At 39.8% G+C, this 20,160-nt stretch overlaps 2 protein-coding genes across 2 annotated transcripts in view; one reads left to right on the top strand and one right to left on the bottom strand.

The window, feature by feature from the left end:
* COL4A1 (collagen type IV alpha 1 chain) overlaps positions 1 to 19,916 on the bottom strand; it is a 169,097-nt gene extending 149,181 nt beyond the window's left edge. Inside the window, exon 1 of the mRNA XM_037799949.1 lies at positions 19,386 to 19,916. Within this exon, the coding sequence (XP_037655877.1) occupies positions 19,386 to 19,469 (84 nt within the window). The 5' untranslated portion in view covers positions 19,470 to 19,916. The remainder of the gene's footprint in view (positions 1 to 19,385) is intronic.
* COL4A2 (collagen type IV alpha 2 chain) overlaps positions 19,607 to 20,160 on the top strand; it is a 213,807-nt gene continuing 213,253 nt past the window's right edge. The window contains exon 1 of the mRNA XM_037799948.1: positions 19,607 to 20,080. The gene's annotated coding sequence lies outside the window, so the exon portion shown is untranslated. The remainder of the gene's footprint in view (positions 20,081 to 20,160) is intronic.

Genomic DNA, 20,160 nt, shown 5'->3' with positions numbered 1-20,160 from the left:
CAATATTAGTTCAAAGCTCTACTTCGAAACAAGTTTGGAAAAAACACAAGACTCCAGAAAATCCAGGAGTGGCATATTTGAAAAAATCAAGGCTGAGGGTGGGGCTAGGCATGCTAAAGTGCTGTTTATGTTTGGTATCGTTCTCTACACCAGAGGCCACCCACCTAGAGAAAGAAACAGGGACATCTGGCAACCCATGGTGTAAATGTAAGGGTGACTTGGCCAAAGAGTAGGCAACGGACGTAAAGAAGTATTCTTTCTCCTACAAAATGTTTAGGGGAAAACAACACCCTTACTTGTTTTTATTCTACCTTTCAACAACAGAAACAGAATTTCTATAGGCTTCTTTGACATCACAGCCACAAGCCAGACAACACATGCTACCCTCCCCAAAGGCCAAGGCCAGCCACATCCGCTATCTCCTCTAAATGGTTACATGCAGCTGCAAATATAAATATTTCCCCAACTCCACATCCACAAAGGATCCAGTCCTATTAATACCTTATCTATGTGAAGTTCCTAATTTCCTTTCCAAACAAGAAAATGCCACTGGAGCCAAGGCTCTGTTTTTCAATTTGAACATGGAACAAAATGAAGCTAGTTTACAATTTGGGTCCTTATTGTAATAGCTGCACTCTTCTCCAGAGATCAGATGGCTGGAAAATGTCATTTGTGCAGAAAGCTCACCCTATTATGAAGTCTGTGTGTCCAGACACTGGCAGAACAAGATGGTCTTGTCAAAGAAATAGTTGGCCAGAGCTCAAGGACATAAAGCGGAAAATCAAAAACACTTCCGTATCGGGACGCTTCAGAGCTATTTACAAGCAGGAAGCATATATAGAACTCAACACAGGTGTTTCCAAAAGAAAAGTTTCCTTTAAGAAACCAATGTGAGAGACTCCAACATCTGCCATGCAGGAAGTACAAAATATTTCCAGACTTGGAAAAGAGCTGCTAAAGACTAAAGAAGCCTGATTGTAACCATGAATCATTATGAGGCTTGAAATTAATGTTTGATTGTGCTGATGTAATAGGAAAATAAGTGTAAGAGAGAATCCTGTTGTCCCTTTGGTAGAGAATGCATCCGTCAAGAGATAAGCAGAATTGTTCTCTTGCAACTCAAATCTGTCTAATAATTACCTAAGCTCAAGATAGGACAACTGACATAGAATTGTTCCCACTTCACGTTATCAATGTTTATTCTGCAGTATATGTATTTTCTTTGCACAGACAAAAATTAAAGATCACAAAATGTGAATGTAGTGAAAATAATGAGCATTACTTAAATAAAACTGACAATTTGAAGCAGAACAGACTGGTTTTCCATTCTCATCTCTTCCATTCACTTGTTGTATAACCCTGGAGAGGTATCTAAGCACCCCAAGCCTCAGTAACCATTTATAAATGGGGAAGGTAATGTGCCTTGACCTGTGCCATAGAGGAATTAGGAGAGCTGAATGGTCTAATAAACGTTAAGCACTCAGTACTGTGAATGCTTGAGGAGAGCAATTGTTTCAATTCCAAATCTCTTCAATATGGCTAGAGTTGGACTCCTAAATTGAAACTGGACCCCAAGAGAAGCTTCTGATCTTAAAGAACTGGAGTCTACAATACTGTCACAAAAGTGAAGAGCTGGCACAATTAGCTTCAACTCAATTATGAGTCAGGCTATGGTATCCATAAACTGTCCGGGCAAAGAAGGTCGAAGGCAAAAAGACCCAGAATCATTGTGTTTTTTCTGTTCTCTGTTGCCTTTGAGACCCCTGTCATCTCACAGTCAACTACTTCCTAAAAGGGGATAGAGTTCTGGACACCCAAGTTGTTACTCTTCTTGTAAACATACAAACTCTCTGCAGAACTTGTTTTCATTACTTTCTTAGGTTGTTAGTTTTTCTCCACTAAACACAATTGATTAGATATTCCAAATTAGTGGCATCACAGTTGAATGATTTATAGAAAATGTAAAGATTCAGCATGCGTCACATGACATAGCAAATTACATTAATCTGGGTTTTGGATCTAAGTCTATAATTACAAGAAGTATATGCACAGCCACCCTTCGGGGTTTAAAAAGTAATGTCTTATGCTTTTTCTGTGTAGAAAACCCAAGAAGTAAGAGAGCCTAAAACACACACAATGTCGCAGCCTGCTCCCTTGAAAAGTCAACTCAACATGAATGACCCCTTCCTTTCCCCGTTTTCCTAGATGGACAACTGACAACTGGTTCTACCTAAGGATGAAAAAGATCTGCAGGTGCAATCATAATAATTGCTAATATATCATTTCCACATAATCAGGGAGGCAGAGCAAATACGTTTTAAGACCTCTGGGAAGCAATAAAAGGGCATGATCTTGAAAAAGAGCTGTGTGAATTGAAGGAGCTGGCTTGATTGACGCCACTGCTGGGTACAAGCACATTTGCAGTTTGGCTCCTCTTCCTAAAAGCACTTACTGAATGTGATTTTGCCTTTTTGTAAACGGAAGAGTCTTGTTTAACATTCCGTAATGTTTATGTGCTGCTGTGCAGGTTTTGCGATTTTTTTTTCTCTCTTAATTACAGTCTGGGGGAAGGACTTTCAAAGTTTATTTTTTCAGTCGTAAAATATGTGTTAACACATTTATCCATACATGTACACCATCTAGGCATACGTGAGCACATTGCAAGGAAAAAGCTCCAAACAAACATTGGAATTTTGATTTCCATGCTCCCCAGAGGAAAACCATTCTCTGTAGCTTTTGTTTTATCATTAAAATGTCGTTTGGCTTTTAATTTGTCCAAGACATAATTTCTTTTATGATTACCCTCTTAATCAGTACATCTAATGATCAAAAACATGTTTCTATTACACTAGAGTTCTCCTTAAAAGGCAACATAATCTATGACATTCCAGTCACAGGCTCCTCTGGCTTCCTTTCTCCTTTCTTGTTCGGAATCTAGCTTCACTTCAAACTACACATCCCAGAGAGCAGTTATAATTGTTTCTCTTCTCTAGTATTTATTCCCTCCCATCCTATTCAGTCTCCTGGAATCACCTCCAGTTCAACAGCACTGGCCACCCCTCACAACCCTTATCTCCCCCATTTCAATCTACCAGAACCCCTCTCCACGCCACTTTCTTTTCGGAATAACCTTCAGCTTTATCCTGCCAATGACCTTGGACACTTCTGCCAGTCTCCACAGTGGGGTGGACAGTGAACAGCAGGAGGGGGTCAAAGTGCAGTGACAGAAGCTGAAGGTAATCAATCTGGAATTGTTCATTATCCCTAAGAACCCGGCAGAGGCATGAGACCTTTTTTCACTGTTACTGATTTTTTTTTTCCTCTTATAATTTTTTTTGGGGTATGTTGCACAGCAGTATAATTTTTCACTTAATTTTTTCCATCAGTAGATATGGTTCGTATGACATACAATGGTTCCATTTCAGAAACATTTTTAAACAAAAACGAGGGAGGCTCTGTACCCATGAGTTCTCTGTGCAGCTGGACAGGCACAGGGGCAGGTAAGTCAGTGGAAAGGAAGGTCCTGCCTCAGCCTGGAGGAGCGAATGGCCCTGCTCACCTTTCTCCCCAGGACAATGGCCAAATCCTACTTACCCAAGAATACTAGGGGCATTCTTCCTTCTTGCTTAGAATTTTGTACCTAAACCACTGCCTTCATGGTTTCCCCCTAGAAAATGCTTCACTGATTCCAAGTAGCACCAGTAGTTTAAATCTTCTTGTCTCTTTGACCATCTTTACATTTTTCACCAAATTCTTCCAAACTTCTGATTTTCTCTTTTAAATTCTCCTGGCGTCTCTCAGAACCAAGGAACTTATTTTATTCTTCTAAGACTAAGTGGAAAGGCTTAACCGTGTAATTCCTCATAATTGTACTGGCCATGAAGTTTATCATCCAACATGAGGACACTGCCGAGAGAGAAGGGAAACACTACGATGGATTACACCAGAAGGGCAGGTGTGAGATGAGCTGGCCTGGCTGGGTACACCAGAGCCTGGGTCACCCTTCTCATCATCCCCTTCTCTGCCTTTCCCTGTTATGCCTATATGTGCCTGAAAGGCAGAGACGAGACTTTATCAATCTCTGTAGCCCTCATCCCCAATGCAAGTGCCTGGAATGCAATGGCTTCCAAAAAATAGGCAGAATATTTAATGGACTGCACAAAATCCACTGCACCTTTTCATAAAAACACTTTCCTTCTTGTCTTCTTAGAAACATTTCTCTTGTGGATCAGGCAGCTTCTTTAGTGGGATGATCTTCCTCCCACCCAGTTTCAAAAGTTCTGAACTGGGTTCTGGAAGTAATCATCAGGTTCTGCTATCAGTTGATGAATGAATTCTAGATTCATCTGCAAATGTCCATTTTTGTAGCACGGCCTTACCAATCAACTGGTCCGTTAATAGGTACTCGTTGAACACAGATTATATATAACAATTTCAGTATATTGTGCTACTTATTGAAAGGGCGCAGAGAAAGAAATTGAAATGCAGCTGAGAAGATGAGGTTTGTACACATGCAAAGTTAATTAAGGGCTCCAGGAAATAAGCCAGGAGGGCCAAATATTTCATATAACAATAAGATTCAGGTTTGCCAACATTGTCTTCTTTGACCAACATTCCCATCACCCACAGAAGTGCTGCATCCTGCCTGCCGCTAAGAACCAGTGATTGGGAGGCATTGTCATATTTGGCGCCATTCTTATCCACTGACAAATTTTGAGGGCCTTTTCCTTGGTAAATCTTTTTCAATAGGTCTTACTATAAAAATAAGCTACCAAATACCCCTAGCCCAATAGTTTGTGGCATATATCTCTTTGAGAATCTGATAAAAACCTCCAGGAGTTGTCTCCTTAAAAATATACTTGGGCATAGACTCATTAAAATTTGAATAGGATTTCAGGAGGTTCATGGATCCCCCAAATATAGCAGCCATGCTATGATCTAAACTATATTTTCTTACATCTCAATTTTCATAGAACTCAAATTTGGGGATGAGCATACCAAACTATCTTTTATCCCCAATTTATTTGAACCAAAATGAGAAGTGGGACTAAATGTCAGGAAGGCCTAGGCTGGAAGTTGGCTTTATCCTTCTCCTGATCCCTTAAGGTGCCCTTCATGTAGTTCTCTCACTCAAGACTCCAAACATCCAGGCAGCAGTTCTGCCTATTGATAATTCACTGCATGAGCCCAGGGTATGGAAGAGGGTTAGAAAATCATTAGATTATTACTGGCAGGCAGGCAGGTAGGATCAGTGGGCCATCAACAACAGTTAACTTCGGTGTAGAGGTTTCAGAGGAACACAGTGTGTCCAGGGTTATTACCAGCATGTCAAAGGTAAACAGCTGGATAATCTGCGCCACTTAGTAGCTGAAGATAGCAAGCCTCACACTCACAGGTGGACACCAGGATAATGGGAAAAGAAATTACTGTTATTTAAAAACTCAGTTCTCACCTAGATCTCTTCTCCAGAGTTCTCCGAAAAGGATTCAGAGCCACTGTCCTTCAACTGGTGATAAAGGCTGAATTTCATTTCGGGATAAACTCGAGTGAATGTTTCATCCAGCACAGGACACAGGCAAGGGAGCTAACCAGACAGGGTGCTGAGCCCCAAGTCCTGCTTCGTTCGGGTACACTCTCCACCAGGTGTCCCAGTGGGGACTTGGCCCACCCATGCAAATTAGCAAAGTCCCAAAGTTTAAAATAAATAAGACAAAAGATGTGTAAAGTTGTAGTATGTCTGCTCTGGACTTCTTCAGTCTGCCAAAACAGGTGGCTCTCACTCTGGGACAAATGAGTAAAGTATTATACAAGTTAGCAATTACTGCATTTACCTGCAATTTACCTGCTCAACCTAATTATTTTGCTTTGCCAAGCACAACTTTCAAGCGAGTATTATAGTAATGCAAATTACACAGTTGTATGTGACAAAGAACTAGATTAAGATGCAGTAGACTTGCAGAGTTGTCTCCCAGTAGTTATTGTCTATCACAGGTCATTCTGACTTGAGGTCACAGTGATTCTGTTCAGATATGGCAGATATGGCTCAGACATGACAACCCAAATTCACAACTGCATTTTTGAATACAATGTTTGGACACATTGGACACACCAGATGATCTTACCTCCTCTTCACTCTCTTACACTTTCTTTAAGGAGAGAATTGCCAATTGAGGAATTAAGTTAAGGATCTTTTCTATAATTATTCCCCACCAAAAAGGCTCTGTCACATAATACATTGCATGAGAGATTTTTACATTATACCTTTTTCCCTTATTAATTGCTTTTCACAGTTGGCAAGATAATATGGTACATGTACTGCCAATTGTCTAGGACAATTTGCCCATTTTGCCAAGAACTTTGACTTGAAGCCACCAAGTATTTTCAAGGAAACAATCTTCATGTTTCTGATTCATTTATCCTTAACTCACAAATTAGATTTGTTTTGCCTAGGAAAGCTGCTAAATCTTTGTCTTTGGAACAAGACTCCAATTTTGCCAGAAACCATATCCTCTATAGAAAAAGGCTCAAGTACTCATTGTGACCAGAAGTCTTCCAGGTCCAAGTTAAGTGTTGAGTCTGGGAAAACCATCTCTTAATGTCTTGGTGCTGTCACACATTATGACAGCACATCCCATGGAGTTTGCAGTTATGCAGAGGCTGTGGCATGATCACTTACATCCTTTGGCACTAGAGGTCTTCAGAGTGTGTCTACTGCTGGCTACAAAAGCGTCTCTCTTTCTGATTGTTTTTCACAAGCCTCAACACAGGATCCCGTTGACTCAGTCATAGAGCAATGCACATTTTAAAGCAAAGGATAGTATTCCTGTATCGTCTTTGTTATGACACATGCCATCCTCATTAAAATGCCCAGAAGTCATGCACACTGTAGAACACATAGCTTTCTTTTTTAAATGCAATTTTATTGAGATATATTCACATACATACCAGATACTCATCCAAAGTGTACAATCAATGGTTCACAGTATCATCATATAGTTGTCCATTTGTCACCACAATCAATTTTTGAACATTTTACTCAAAAAAATAAAAAATAAAAATAAAAAAGAACATCCCAAACATCCCATACCTCTTATACCCCCCTATAATTTATTTATTTTTTGTCTTTGTTTTCTTACTCATCTGTCCATACAGTAAATAAAGGGAATGTCAGTTGCAAGGTTTTCACAATTACACAGTCACACCTTAAGTTCTATATAGTTATACAATCATCTTCAAGCATCTAGACTACTGGATCACAGTTCAGTAGTTTCAGGTATTTCCTTCTAGCTATTTCAATACACTAAAAACTACAAAGGGATATCTATGTAATGCATAGGAATAACCTCCAGAATGACCTCTTGACTATACGAAATCTCTCAGCCACCGAAACTCTATTTTGTTTCATTTCTCGTACCTCTTTTGGTCCAAGAAGACTTTCTTAATCCCACAATGCCAGGGCCAGGCTCATCCTGGGGATCATGTCCTATGTTACCAGAGAGATTTACACCCCTGGGAGTCACGTCCCATGCAGGGGGAGGGCAGTGAGTTTACCTGCAGAGTTGGCTTAGAGAGAAGCTACATCTGAGCAACAAAAGAGGTTCTCTGGAAGTGACTCTTAGGCAAAATTATAAGTAGGCTTATCTTGTCCTTTGCAGGAATAAGTTTCAAAAGGGCAAGCCCCAAGATCAAGGGTTTGGCCTATTAAATTGGCAGTCCCCAATGCTTGCAAGAATATCAGGAATTCTCCAGGTGGGGAAGTTTAATATTTCCACATTTTTTCCCAGTCCCTCAAGGGGGCTTTGCAAATACTTTTTTATTCTCTGCCCAAATTACTCACAATGCTTTCTGAAGTCTCCATCCCATTCTTCCATCTGCTATTTCCACATATGATGCCTTCACCCACCCTAAATCCAAGTAGTTTTTCCCATTGCTAGCTTTGCATAATTCCCAGGGCAGAAAGGGGAACCAAGCTAAATCATTTCATACTCTAAAGATATTTAGAAATTTCTAAAAATTGGGAGAATCCTGAATGTCTGTTCGTATCGTGGCTTTACTTTAGAGGCATGAAGTAGATACTATTTCCGATAAAGGACTTTGTTCTCTGCCTTATATTTACTTTCTAAACTAAATCTCTGAGGCTGAGTCATTCCTAAAACAGCAAAGAGGAATGCCTTTTTGAAAAATAGTTTCCAGTTAGCACGATGGAAGCCAGAAATTGTATGTTTCTTTGATTTGATTCCATAAACAATCTTCAAGGGCAGCAAATTTTGTCTGCTTCGTTCCCTAGCCTTGAGTAGTGGGAGTGCAATAAATATTACATGAATTAATTAATTAATTAATTAATACCGTAAAATATATATGATCTCATTTTGGGGGTTTGTTTATAGGTATTTTAATTGAAAGTACTTAATGTATAGAAGCACTGGCATACTATAAATGTTCATTTCAAGCAAAAGTGTACAAGGAAGACTCATTTCCCTACAGCATGTACAGACCTCAGCAGAAAGACTCTTTATCAAGATATATGGGACTATCCCATTTTTAAAGCTTTTTAATGGATAAACATATACTCAATCTGTCAGTATGTTTAGCTTTTCCTCTTAGGTCTCCCAATATATGGCTTTCTGACCTCTACCTAAGGTGAATTCTCAAATGGGTCTAGGCAGCAAATGTTTAGACGACTGGAAAGCCCCGCCTCTCTTGCCACACAGGCATTTTCTATAATGGAAACTGTCAGGGCCAATGCAGACAGACACAGACTTTGCAGTATTAGATCAAACTCGGGCTACACATAAGATTATAGCTCAGAGAATAAAGTGCCATTTATATCTGTCTCCATAACTACTCTCACAGCACAGCAGCTCACTGATTTACATGACTGGCTGACTTAACTGCTGCAGCGAAAAGAAGTAGCAAAAACTACAGGAGATGAGCTACATTATGAGAGATTTATTAGAAGTGATAAATCAATAACTAAGAGAGATGGCTGTCATCTTCAGAGCAGTTTTGGACATTGTTGATGAGCTGACAGAAAATTACATGAGTCAATTATAAGACTCCAAATTTCAGGAGGAAGAAACCACATGCACCTAAAAAGGAAAGGAAATAATTCCCTGACGGCCCTGCATTTCTCATGCTAAGGAAAAGGATGACCTATAAAGTGACTCTTACTTTGCACCACGTTCTATTAATCTATTATTTTTTTACATTAATCATTAAAAAGAAAAAATCTACATAAGATGCTCCCTTCTGAGAGGCTATAAAACACCAAATGTCAGAATATCCTGTTAAGTATTTGAAACTACAATAAGGCTGTCACTTCCTATGTTAAATCACTTCAATGCACTTTATTTTAATTTGTTTTTGTTAGTTTTATTTTCATCATGCTTTGAAGCCCAGTTTTCCATCTTGGAAAAGTATTATGCCCTTAAAAATTGTGCAATAAATACTTATTATTTAATTAATCTTAATGAATGAATATCATTATACTCCTAATATTTGTAATTTATCCAAGAGGTTTATCTCATCTTAAGGAAGGAAGTAGAAGTAAAAGAAGGATATTTTTCAGTCTTCATATATTCAGTTACATATGTTTTAAATAAAAGAATATAGTAATGAGAGTAATAATAATAGTTGACATACATTGAACTCATACGCCAGTCACTCATTTAGGTGCTTTACATGTATTATCATGTGTACTATCTTCACAACAATCCTATAAAGTAATACTATTACTGTCCCTATTTTATAGATGACAGAACCTAGGGACAGAAAGGTTAAGTAGATTACACAAGATCAAATAGCTAATTACTGGTAAAGCAGAAATTCAGACCCAAGTTTGTGATTATGTGATGCTCCTTCTAGAGTCCCAGAACACACATGAAAAGCTTTATGGGCAAAAAAAGAGAGAACAGGGCAAGTTTAAAATGTTCACTATAACATCTTTCATATCATTATTAAAATTATTCTTACCTTAACTTGGGGATATACCAGAACACAAAGTATAAGAAACTATTCTAACTGTTGGCATATTTTCTGATCCCCAGTGACTGCTCAACACACATTTATTGAATGAACTTCTAATGTTAGCAGCAAAATACTGAGTTATCAGCCTATTTATGCTTTGTGCTTATGTGAATTTTTGCCTTACTTGTTTTATTTTCATTGACGTTAAAAAAAAAAACAAAAACGGTACTTTGGTTACAAATTTGGCTTCTAGCCTAACACAATGCCCAAAATTAGGCATGTTCTGAATGAGTTCTCTCTATAATAAGCCGTATCTCTACAATCTCTTAATGGGTAATAACCACCATGAAAGAAGAGAAATATCTAAGGTCAATAAGAAATAATAAAAAATGATAAACTATAGAATTTTCTTAAAAAGTTGTAAAATCCTGAATTCCAGAACAAAGAAATACAATCTTATTATTTTCAAATATTAAAAAAAAACAAAATTCAATTATTATCAAGGCGCCAATAACTGGTCTGACTTCCTTTAATGAACTGATAGAAAGCATCTGTTATTAGCATAATATTTGCATGAAAATAATTTCTTTTAAAGATAAGGTATTATTAAGGAAAAATGAAGAAGGCTGTACTCTGAACATACTATGAATGAAGACTGTGTCCTTCGGAGCTTATCAGTGACTATTATTGATTCTGGACTGGATCTTAGTACTTATCCAGGATAAACCTGACCCAGAGGCTAAACTAACCATATTGTGGATGGTATTTTTTCCCATTACTGACCCATTTTCCTACTTTGGCAAGTTCCACCTTCACTTTAAAGGTCATTTCCTGACCAAAATTTAAGAGTTATTTTAAACCACTAACCCCAAATGGTCTTTAATCTCCAGGAAATGGATTTGGCGGTAATTAGATACAAATCAGAATTTCCTAGTTCAGAGAGTCAAGTGGCTGAGACATAGAAGAAGTGGGTGAGGGTGGGGCAGGGCAAAAACTTGAGCATCAGGGGTGGAGAAGTCCAACATCATAAACCCCAAAGGGCATCTCCTGCCCCAGTCCCACCTGTACTGTCTTCTGCCCTCGGCCAGCCTCTAAGCCAACATCTGAGCCCATCCTCAACAGGTGGGTGGACTTGAACCAAGCCACAAAAGACAGTAAAACTCTGCCTTAAAATAGGTCAATCTCAAGAAACTTCATGTCTTGTTCACTGAAGAGGAAACAAGGACCACAGAGAATCAGAATCAGTGCTAGGCACCAGCTTTTACTACTTCTGATCAGCCAATCTCTCTCCCAAGCACTTTATACGAGTCACCTTCCCAACACTGCACATGCATGCTTCCTGGACCTCCTTCCCTCTCTAGCTTTCTAAGTTGCACCACAGGATTTGAATGGGATCTGTTGGCAGGAACAACAACCAACAAGAAAAAAAAAAAGAGAATTGGGAGAACCATTTTAAAGACAATGGTTCAGTGCATTTTGAGTGGCAAACTAATGTGCCAGAGTGACATGTTTTTATCCAGCTCTGCTTTCTAACTCCCTTATATCCATTAAGCTGCTTCCTCTGTAAAATGAAGAGACTGGACTAGATCCATGATCTGCAGACCTGTACCACTACCCAGGACCTTGTGAGAAATGCAGATTCTCAGATCCATCTCAGACCTACGGAATCAGAAACTCTGGGAGTGAAGCCCAGCAATCTGTGCTTTTTATCAAGCCCTCCAGGTGATTCTGATGAGAGTTCAAGTTTGAAAGCCACTGACTTAGATGATATAGTCTCTTCCAGCCCTATGATGCCTTGATTACCTAATCACTATACTATTTATTCCTTTGAATTTGTTTTTAATTTAACAACATCTTATAAATGCTTCACAAACACCAACTCATTTAGCCCTCATAAATGCCTTCTAAGTGGGGCACTATTACCATTCCCATTTGATGGATGAGGGAGCAAGGCAGAGAGAGGTTGGTATCTTGCCGATGTCACACAGTAAGCGACAAAGCTGGGATTCAAACACAACCAGTGGAGCTCCAGTGTCCATGAGCTCAACTGCAAGGCCTGCTACCTCTTGCAGAGTCCATTTGGATGTATGTGAAATACTTTAATACAATACCCCTTTAATACAAGATTCTTATGGAAACAGACTTTTCTTTTGCATGGCCTTATTTCAGGATCCTTGAAATTAAGCTGAACCTTCAGTATACAAGAACTTCTATTTAAGATACAAAATTAAAGTATTTTTCAAATGGATATTACAAAATTGCATGAGACTACAGGTTCTGTGTCCTGTTACCCTAATAAAACCTGACATATTATGGGTAATAATGGTAATAACAATAATATCGTCTTAACTCAAGATCTAAAGCAGGAATAGCCTGGACCTAGCAAACATGACTCATGCAAATCAGTAATAATTATGTAACAGTAAAATGTTATTGTATCCTTTGAAAAAGTATAAAATGCAACTAGAAAATCAATTATGAAAAGTAGTTGCTTATTTTTAAGTGACATTTTAAAACTGATGCTCTTGGATGATATGGAAATAAATGCTCCTGTGTTCAAAAATAAGTCATTGGTTGCATAAAAGGATAATTGTGGATCTTTAAATAAATTTTGATTGTTTTCATAGTACAACAATGATATGTTTATTTTCTAAAACTAAAGTATTATTTAGACATGTAGTAGCCAAATCTCCCACTGGCTAAGCTATACTTTAATATTATTTACTTAATAGAAATGAAGGTAAAATACCAAATTAGTTAGCATTGGGCTTATTTGTAACAGTCCGAAACAGGAAACAAAAACTGGCCTCATATTCTCAAAAAGGCCTTACATGATAAGTGTGAGGTAACAAGATTTATTTTTCTGAAAAGAAGATATATTTTGTTAAATGGCATTATCCTCTGAATATTCGTCATCTCTAGGTATGTGAATGGCTGCTGAGAAAGGCTGTGGAAATAGTTTTGGAAACTTTGAGTTACAACTAGAAAAGACTGAATTTTCTTCTCTGTGAAGGATATTACTATTTTCTACATCAGAAATTCTGAAAATATGATTTTTTTCCATTTTAATTAAATGTCAAATACAGAAAATTTGTATCTCCAAATATTCTGCTGAGTTGGACAATGTTTATTTAAATCAGCTAAACTCTCTATGAGTGAATATACAAGTGACTTTCCCAATTGTTGGTGCATTTGGTTAAATGAGAATAGAGTAATTGACATCAAATTGGATTCTTCCAGGTCACAGACAGCATCTCTTGCTAATATCTGAATAACAAAGAAATTGCCAGGGAACACCAAAATATTTATTTGGTAATATACAATAGTAATCTCAGAACTCATTTAAAGAGTACAAATTCTAAGTGAAATAGAAGATGAGGAGGGGAGGTTGCATAATTCTCCCTTTTCAAACAAGAATTTATACAACCAACAGACACACAAAAGCCAGCAGGACATCTAAAGTATTGCTTTAATATCTAATTTGGATACTTTGCATTTGTCTTTTACTTTAACACAAATCAAGTAAGCATTAAAACTCTGATAACATAAAATGTTATTATAGAGTACAAATTCAAAATCAAATTTAGCAAAGCTACAATAAAGAATATTACCAAGCCAAGGAATAAACTATTTACATAAAGAGTTCAGCATTGTGTATATTTTCAAGTCATGTTTAGTCTGTGGTGGAATATCTACTACAAATTCCAAATTACGGGAAGCACCTTAGTTTGGCTTTGTGTTCTCCAAGAACGCAGGGATCAGCAATGTACGATGTAACATAATTTACATGCGCCATGACTTAGCCCACTCCAGGACTTTCCTGAGCGGTCCTGTGTAAATGGCAGCAAGAAACATTCGAAACAAATACAAGTAATTATTTCCTCCTATATTTCAGACATGGGGGCTAAGTGATGTTTAAAAGATATGTCCTCAAGCATCTTACAATCTGATAAAGAAGTTGGAACTAACATACACAAAACAATGTGATATCAAGCCATATGGTAGTGATAGCAGCCAACATCTACTGAATGTTTACCATGCACAAGCACTTCAAAGATGCACAAACTCACTTACCAACCAACTTGAAGGTTTTTGTAGGGCTTGTTATTTCATTTCTATGGATTAGAGACCTGACGCTCAAAGAAATTACGGTCACTGGGTGGCAGAGTGTGGATGGAAACATAGGCTATATTTTTATTTTTTTAAACCAGATGGATGCTTAGCACAATTCTACATTGCAACTCTGATTTTAGAGGAGACTACATGGAGAAGATGCCACCTGAGAGCTGCGTTAAGACAGTCAGTAGAATTAAAGCTAGCAAAGGAATAGAGAGTAAATGTCAGGTGAGAGAGCAGAAAGAATTAAAGTGGCTTCTGGGGAACAGAGAGACTAGACCTACACAACAGCTACCAGTGCTGCATTTGCAGGAGCAGTGAGGAATCAGGCCAGACAACTTCAGTTGATCCCTGTTGTGAAGGGTATGGAAAGCCAATCCAAAGAGATATGGACCTGTAGTAGATCATAAGTAGACATTGTCAGATCCTGAACAGAGGAATTACATGGTTATAAATAAGATGTCTAAAGGGAATTAGCCTCACCAGAGCATGTGGAGCAGGCTGAGGAGAACGAGAGGCTGAAAGGAGGAGAACAAGCAAGGAGGGTTTGAAATAATCCTGACACAAGGTAAGTAGGCCTGAAAAGTGGCGATAGCCAGGGGAAGAGAAAGCAAAGGAAGAATCTGAGAGCATGTAGAAAGAAGAAAGAGTAGGCTTTATAACTGAGTAGAAACAGAAGTTACAAAAGAGGGGAGGGTGAATCTCAAGGTGAAGCCAAGGCCTCTATGCTGAGCATCAGGGAAAATGGTGGCACCAAAGATGAAAATGGGAGAGCTGGGAGCGGCAGTCATTTGGGTGAAAGATGGTAGGCTTAGTTTTGGACATGTTTGTTGAGTCTGAGGTTATAGCAGGGCAGCCAAGATGAGATGTCCCAGGGCAAGTTGAAAATACTGGAATGGAGTTCAAGAAAGGTTTGGGGTCACCTTCAGGGAATGATAATCAATCATGGTAATAAACTGCCCCAGGTAGAGGGGGTAGAGAGCGTGGAGAAAAACAAGGAAAGAACGCTGAAACCTCTCCCTATGGCATAACTACACCAAGGAGCTTGGGAAGAGGAAGACAAACACAGAAACAGAGAAATAAGAGGAAAACTGGGATAAACTCATATCACAGAGATTAAAACTCTAAGAACAATGGACAAACACAGGATGAAACCAGTTCATTGTGTACCAGACTACAAAAATATTAACCAAAAAGTAATTCTTACAGTATTAAATTCCTCAAAAGATATTTACACTTGAGACATGTTCTAGCTTATATTCTTTTCCATTGTATGCATAAGAATGGTAGGAATATGTCTTTTGTATTGTTTTATGGGTGACATTTTGTGCTATTTGTTTAATAATAGCAGGAAAAACAATGCTCTAATGATATTATTTTTGGCATTCTATTGTTGCTTTTGTTGCTTACTAGAGTACCAAAACTCAAAATACCAAACCTGCCTGAGAGACATTTTAATAAGGTTAATCCTTTTTTCAATTTCTAGAACTGTTATAACAAATATAAAACATATGACAAATATAAATTTGTTTTGTGCATTAAAACAAGTGTTGTAATTTCTCCAGTTTTTGATGTCCTCCTTGTTTCTAAAAGGATTTGTTTAAAGAGCATTACTCACGGATTCAGTCTGTCTGCAAAACCTTCCCTGGCTCTTAACTGAATAATTGAACTTAAGTTATGACCATCTTTACTAGTTCCAAGAAATTTGACAACTATCTTTGTTAATGAATAATGTCAGGTTTTGTGAATTCCCTCCTGCCTTCGCCCAAGTGAGGGCAGGTTTTCTGGGTCAGTTCCTAAAGGCAACCCTGCCTAGAATCCCTCCTGCAACTTTCCAAACAACCCAAAACATACCTGCAGACTTGGAGAAAGGGGATGTCACAAAAGACTGGGCCCTCAGTTGGAGATGTGTGCTCCTTAGAGCTGCTCTCCTAAAACTTGACCCATAATTTCTTCCTACACCTCTAAGATAAAAAGTTCAGCTACCAAGATTGCTAATAATGTAAATGATGACACCTTGTATCTTAAAGGAGGGAATTTTAGGGTCATCTTGAAATGCAAAGACTCTTGGACTTGATAGAAAAAATAGAATTATCACACCTTCTACCTATAACACACCATAGTAACATATATGTGAACAATATGTTGGGTTTATAATTCCTAGTTCTTCCTCAGGTTTCAAAGGTGGAATGTCCTCCAGCAATTTTCTCTGGGTTCCCCAAAGCTGGTTTAGGAGCTTCAGTTGTACTTTATGTACCTTGATTGTAGCATTTACCAGCCTGAGTTGTATTTGCCTGTTTCTTTCTTAATATCTCTTGCCAGACTGTAACCTCCTTGGGGGCAGGGGATGGGTCTCATTCATAGTTGCACCCCCAGCACCTGGTAGAGTGCATGGCACAAAGGAGGTGCTCAATATAAATGTGTGGAATGAATGGAGGAAGGAATGGATTTCTGTGATGATGGGGCAGATCTATTCAGGGAAACTGAGGCACAGGGTGTAATAAAAGCACATGTGAAATTTAGGATCCTTTTGCCCCAAACCACACTCTGTGCGTGTGTGCGTGTGAGTTTGACTAATTTATACCACTCACAACCTGATGAGAACTCAAACTTATGTGCATAGTTCATGTATATTGTTTCTTCTGGTTGGTATTAGAGTATGTTTGCTTCACCTTGATTCAATTCCATATGTAAAGGGCACTATGATTTGGGTTATACTTTCACCAATATCACTTCCAAGATGTTGGGTCGATTCATTGGTGTTGGGACTAAATCAGAAACCAGCCTTCTTATTTAAATTATATTTCCAGCAGAAAATTCAATCTGTCTGCAAAATCTTCCCTGGCTCTTAACTGAATAACTGAACTTAAGTTATGACCATCTTTACTAGCTGTATGGGAATTAAGCTCACTTAATTTGAACTCCAATTCATTCAGTCCCAGTAATGGTGATTAATATTCAGGAAATGCCAATATTTCTATGCAGACATCACCACATTTAGGGAAAAGTTCACATTTCTAATTCTGAGAAATTATTTAAGAAGCATCACAATAGAACAAACTGGGGGGAGGCGAGTTGCAGGCTGCAGAAGGAACAACTCCTTCAGCTTAACATAACTTCATGTGACATTAAAGAGGATAATTTGTGCCTGGCACATAGCAGGTGATGTTTGGATGTGTAAATGCAAGTAAAGTATGATTCAGACAATCCAAAAGAGCAGGTAATCCAGGAATATTCATAGTGACTTATGAACTAGGAGTGATTAGCAGCAGCTTATCAATCAAATTATATTTTAAATGATATTTTACTTGGCTCAATATTGAAGTTATTTCACCTTTTTGGAACACCTAACAACTGACCTTAGAAGGAGGTGAGAAAAAATTTATTGATGGTCTGAAAAGTGAGACAAATTTAAAAATTAGCCAGATTGAAAATTTGAGAGTTCTTTATGTTTTTAAATGGATTTTCTTACACAGCCATTAGTCTTATGCATGTAATAAATTTTCTCTCTCCAAATAAGCTATTATTATCTGTTATGTCAGCTGATGATGGGAGGGAGCCAACATGTCAGATCTTCTAAAACACTATAGGATACCTTCTGGTATAGGGCAAAGCCAGTGGACATGCATATACTAGGACTTTAAGAATACTTAAAGGGAACTATAATAATTCCTAAACTCTACACTAATTAGTTTGACTTCCCAGGTAAGAATAAGAATTTGCATAAGTGAGTGACTCATTTTTTAGAATCCTGGCTTTTTTGCAAAGCTAACTCTTACAATTAGCTTTGCACTGCTAGCACTATCAGAAAATCTAGGTCCAAATAGAGGTTCATATTTCCAAATAAAGAACTTTCTCAGATATGCTTTGGCATCAGGTTTAGCAATGTCCACTTTGACTGCTAAATCTTTTGCTCAATATTTCTAGACCAAAAAAAAAAAAAAAAAAATAGAAGAAGAAAGTATTCCAGCATATTCTTTTGAAAGTATTTTGTCATCAACACCAAAGAGTGTTTAAATGACTGACTATAGTACTCGGCTAGACTCTGGACTAGGAGAAATAATCTGAAGTTAATTGCTGGTGTAATCATTAGTCCTTTAACTTTCCAGTGAAGGAACTTTCAATTATGAGATGTGTATATTACCAGTTTATTCTGGCATGTAATAGTTAATAATTTATATACAGTTAAGTGTTGTCAGTGAATATTATTCTTCTGGAAGAAAACTTGAAAATACTAAGTGCGAATGTACAAGCCTAAGATTTGAAGCAGCAAAAGAGGAGGTGTGGGAAATCTGACAAGTAGCAAAATCATTTCTTAAGCATTTGAGGGAAAAAAATGCAAAATGTGTTTAAATGCCACACCTTTATGGGCTTTTACACTACATGACCTATGACACAGGGCAACAGCTGAGATTTTTATTCTGTCTGAGAGGAAGGAAAAAAGGAAAGAGCAACAGTCCACATCAAGGGCTGGTCCAGAGCTGGAAGCGACTCCCACAAACTGATCTCCCAGATTCTTTCTGGGCAAGCACACAGCCAGAGGAAATGAAAACTAGGAAAACAATTTGTACATAGAACAATGAGGTGTAGTTTCATTTTAGTTTCACACTCAAATCTAAATGTGGTTATAATTTTTATAAAATACTAATAAAAGGCAACGAATAGAGTATAGTAAGTTTTTGTTTGTTTTTTAAGATGCAAGTACAGAAGAGTTGCACTTCTGTTAAGTGTGCGTTAATAGTAAAGTCGTGGGAAAGCAAAGATACAGCTGTTTCCAGGCAAATGGCCCAGAACTGGTTCCAGCACCAACCAACACAGTTTCCAAAGAACGAGAGAAACACGTCCAAAGCAACTCACGAGCACATGTGTGTGAGGCTGTGGGCAGCGTGGTGTGCGTGTATCCACTTCAGATCCCGACCCACTCGGGCGCCCAGGGCAGGTGAAGACGCCCAGACACTGAGCGCCACAGTGATGCCGGTTCAAATCCCGCTCCGCTCCGGAGCACCCTCTCATTCCACCACTGTGCGCGCTAAGCTGGCTCCTCACTTCCCTCGGCCCCAGAGGCGTTCCCGAACTATCCCCTACCCAACCTACAACAAAGAGGGCTCTGTAATGGATGTGCTGTCGCAGCCGACAGAGATCAAAACCGGGGAACGGCCCGGAGAAATGCACCTTGCCCCTCCACACGCGATCCCCAGAGGGGCAGTCTGGCGGCTCCGGGGACGGGACAAAGAAGGGGCTGTGCGGAGCGGGCCGGGCTGCGGGTGGGGAGGATGGGGAGCGGGCGCTGGCCGGGAACTCACCTTCGCAGCCGCTCGGCTACGCTCCTCGTGGAGCAGGAGGGCGGCGAGCAGCAGCAAGAGCCAGACGCCGAGCCGAGGCCCCATGGTCCCGCGCTTCGGGACGGCGGGCGACGGCGACAGCAGCGGGCGGGGAGCTCAGAGCGCGGCGCCCCAGCGGCGGGCGAGGCGCTCGCGGAGCCGCGGGCGGGTCAGTCTCGGAGAGCCCGGGCGCAAGCGCTGCGCATCGTCCTAGGCGCTGCTGCTCAGAGTGGCAGACTTGAGAGCGGATCGCGGAGCTCCCGCAATTTGTTGGCGCTGCCCCCTCCCCTCGGCAGTGCGCGGGCGGCGTTTCAAATGGGAGGACCCTGAGACTTGTGTAAGAGGGAGAGGGAGCGCGCGGGCGAGGGAAGAGCTGCCGCTGCGAGCCAGGAAGTCAGGGCTCTGCGCCTCTCCCCGCGGCTCCCCGGGCGCCCCGACACTCTCGTGCCGCCCTACTCGCCGCTCCCGGGAGGCGCGCACCGAGCTGGGCCCTGTCGCTCGCTGGCTCGCCGCGGGCCGGAGGGCAGTGTGGGGAGGGCGCCGGAGCAGGGAGGCCGGCGCTGAGGGGGTGGGGAGAGCTGCCAGACTGTTTATGTGCGGTTGCCTCTTGCCCGCGGATCCGACGCCGAGACTCGGTCCTGGAAGAGCTTATGTGTCCCTGAAGTCTGGCCTGGAAGGTGAGCATGAACCCCGGGCGCAGAGATCTGGGGGACCCGAGTGAGATGCCTCGTACTTTGGGGGCGCCTTTTGCAGGTTT

This window comes from Choloepus didactylus, chromosome 12, assembly GCF_015220235.1.
Source record: "Choloepus didactylus isolate mChoDid1 chromosome 12, mChoDid1.pri, whole genome shotgun sequence".
In the NCBI taxonomy this organism is placed as follows: Eukaryota; Metazoa; Chordata; class Mammalia; order Pilosa; family Megalonychidae; genus Choloepus; species Choloepus didactylus.
Note: the sequence above shows the minus strand (reverse complement) of the source record. Positions and strands in the feature narration are given on the sequence as shown.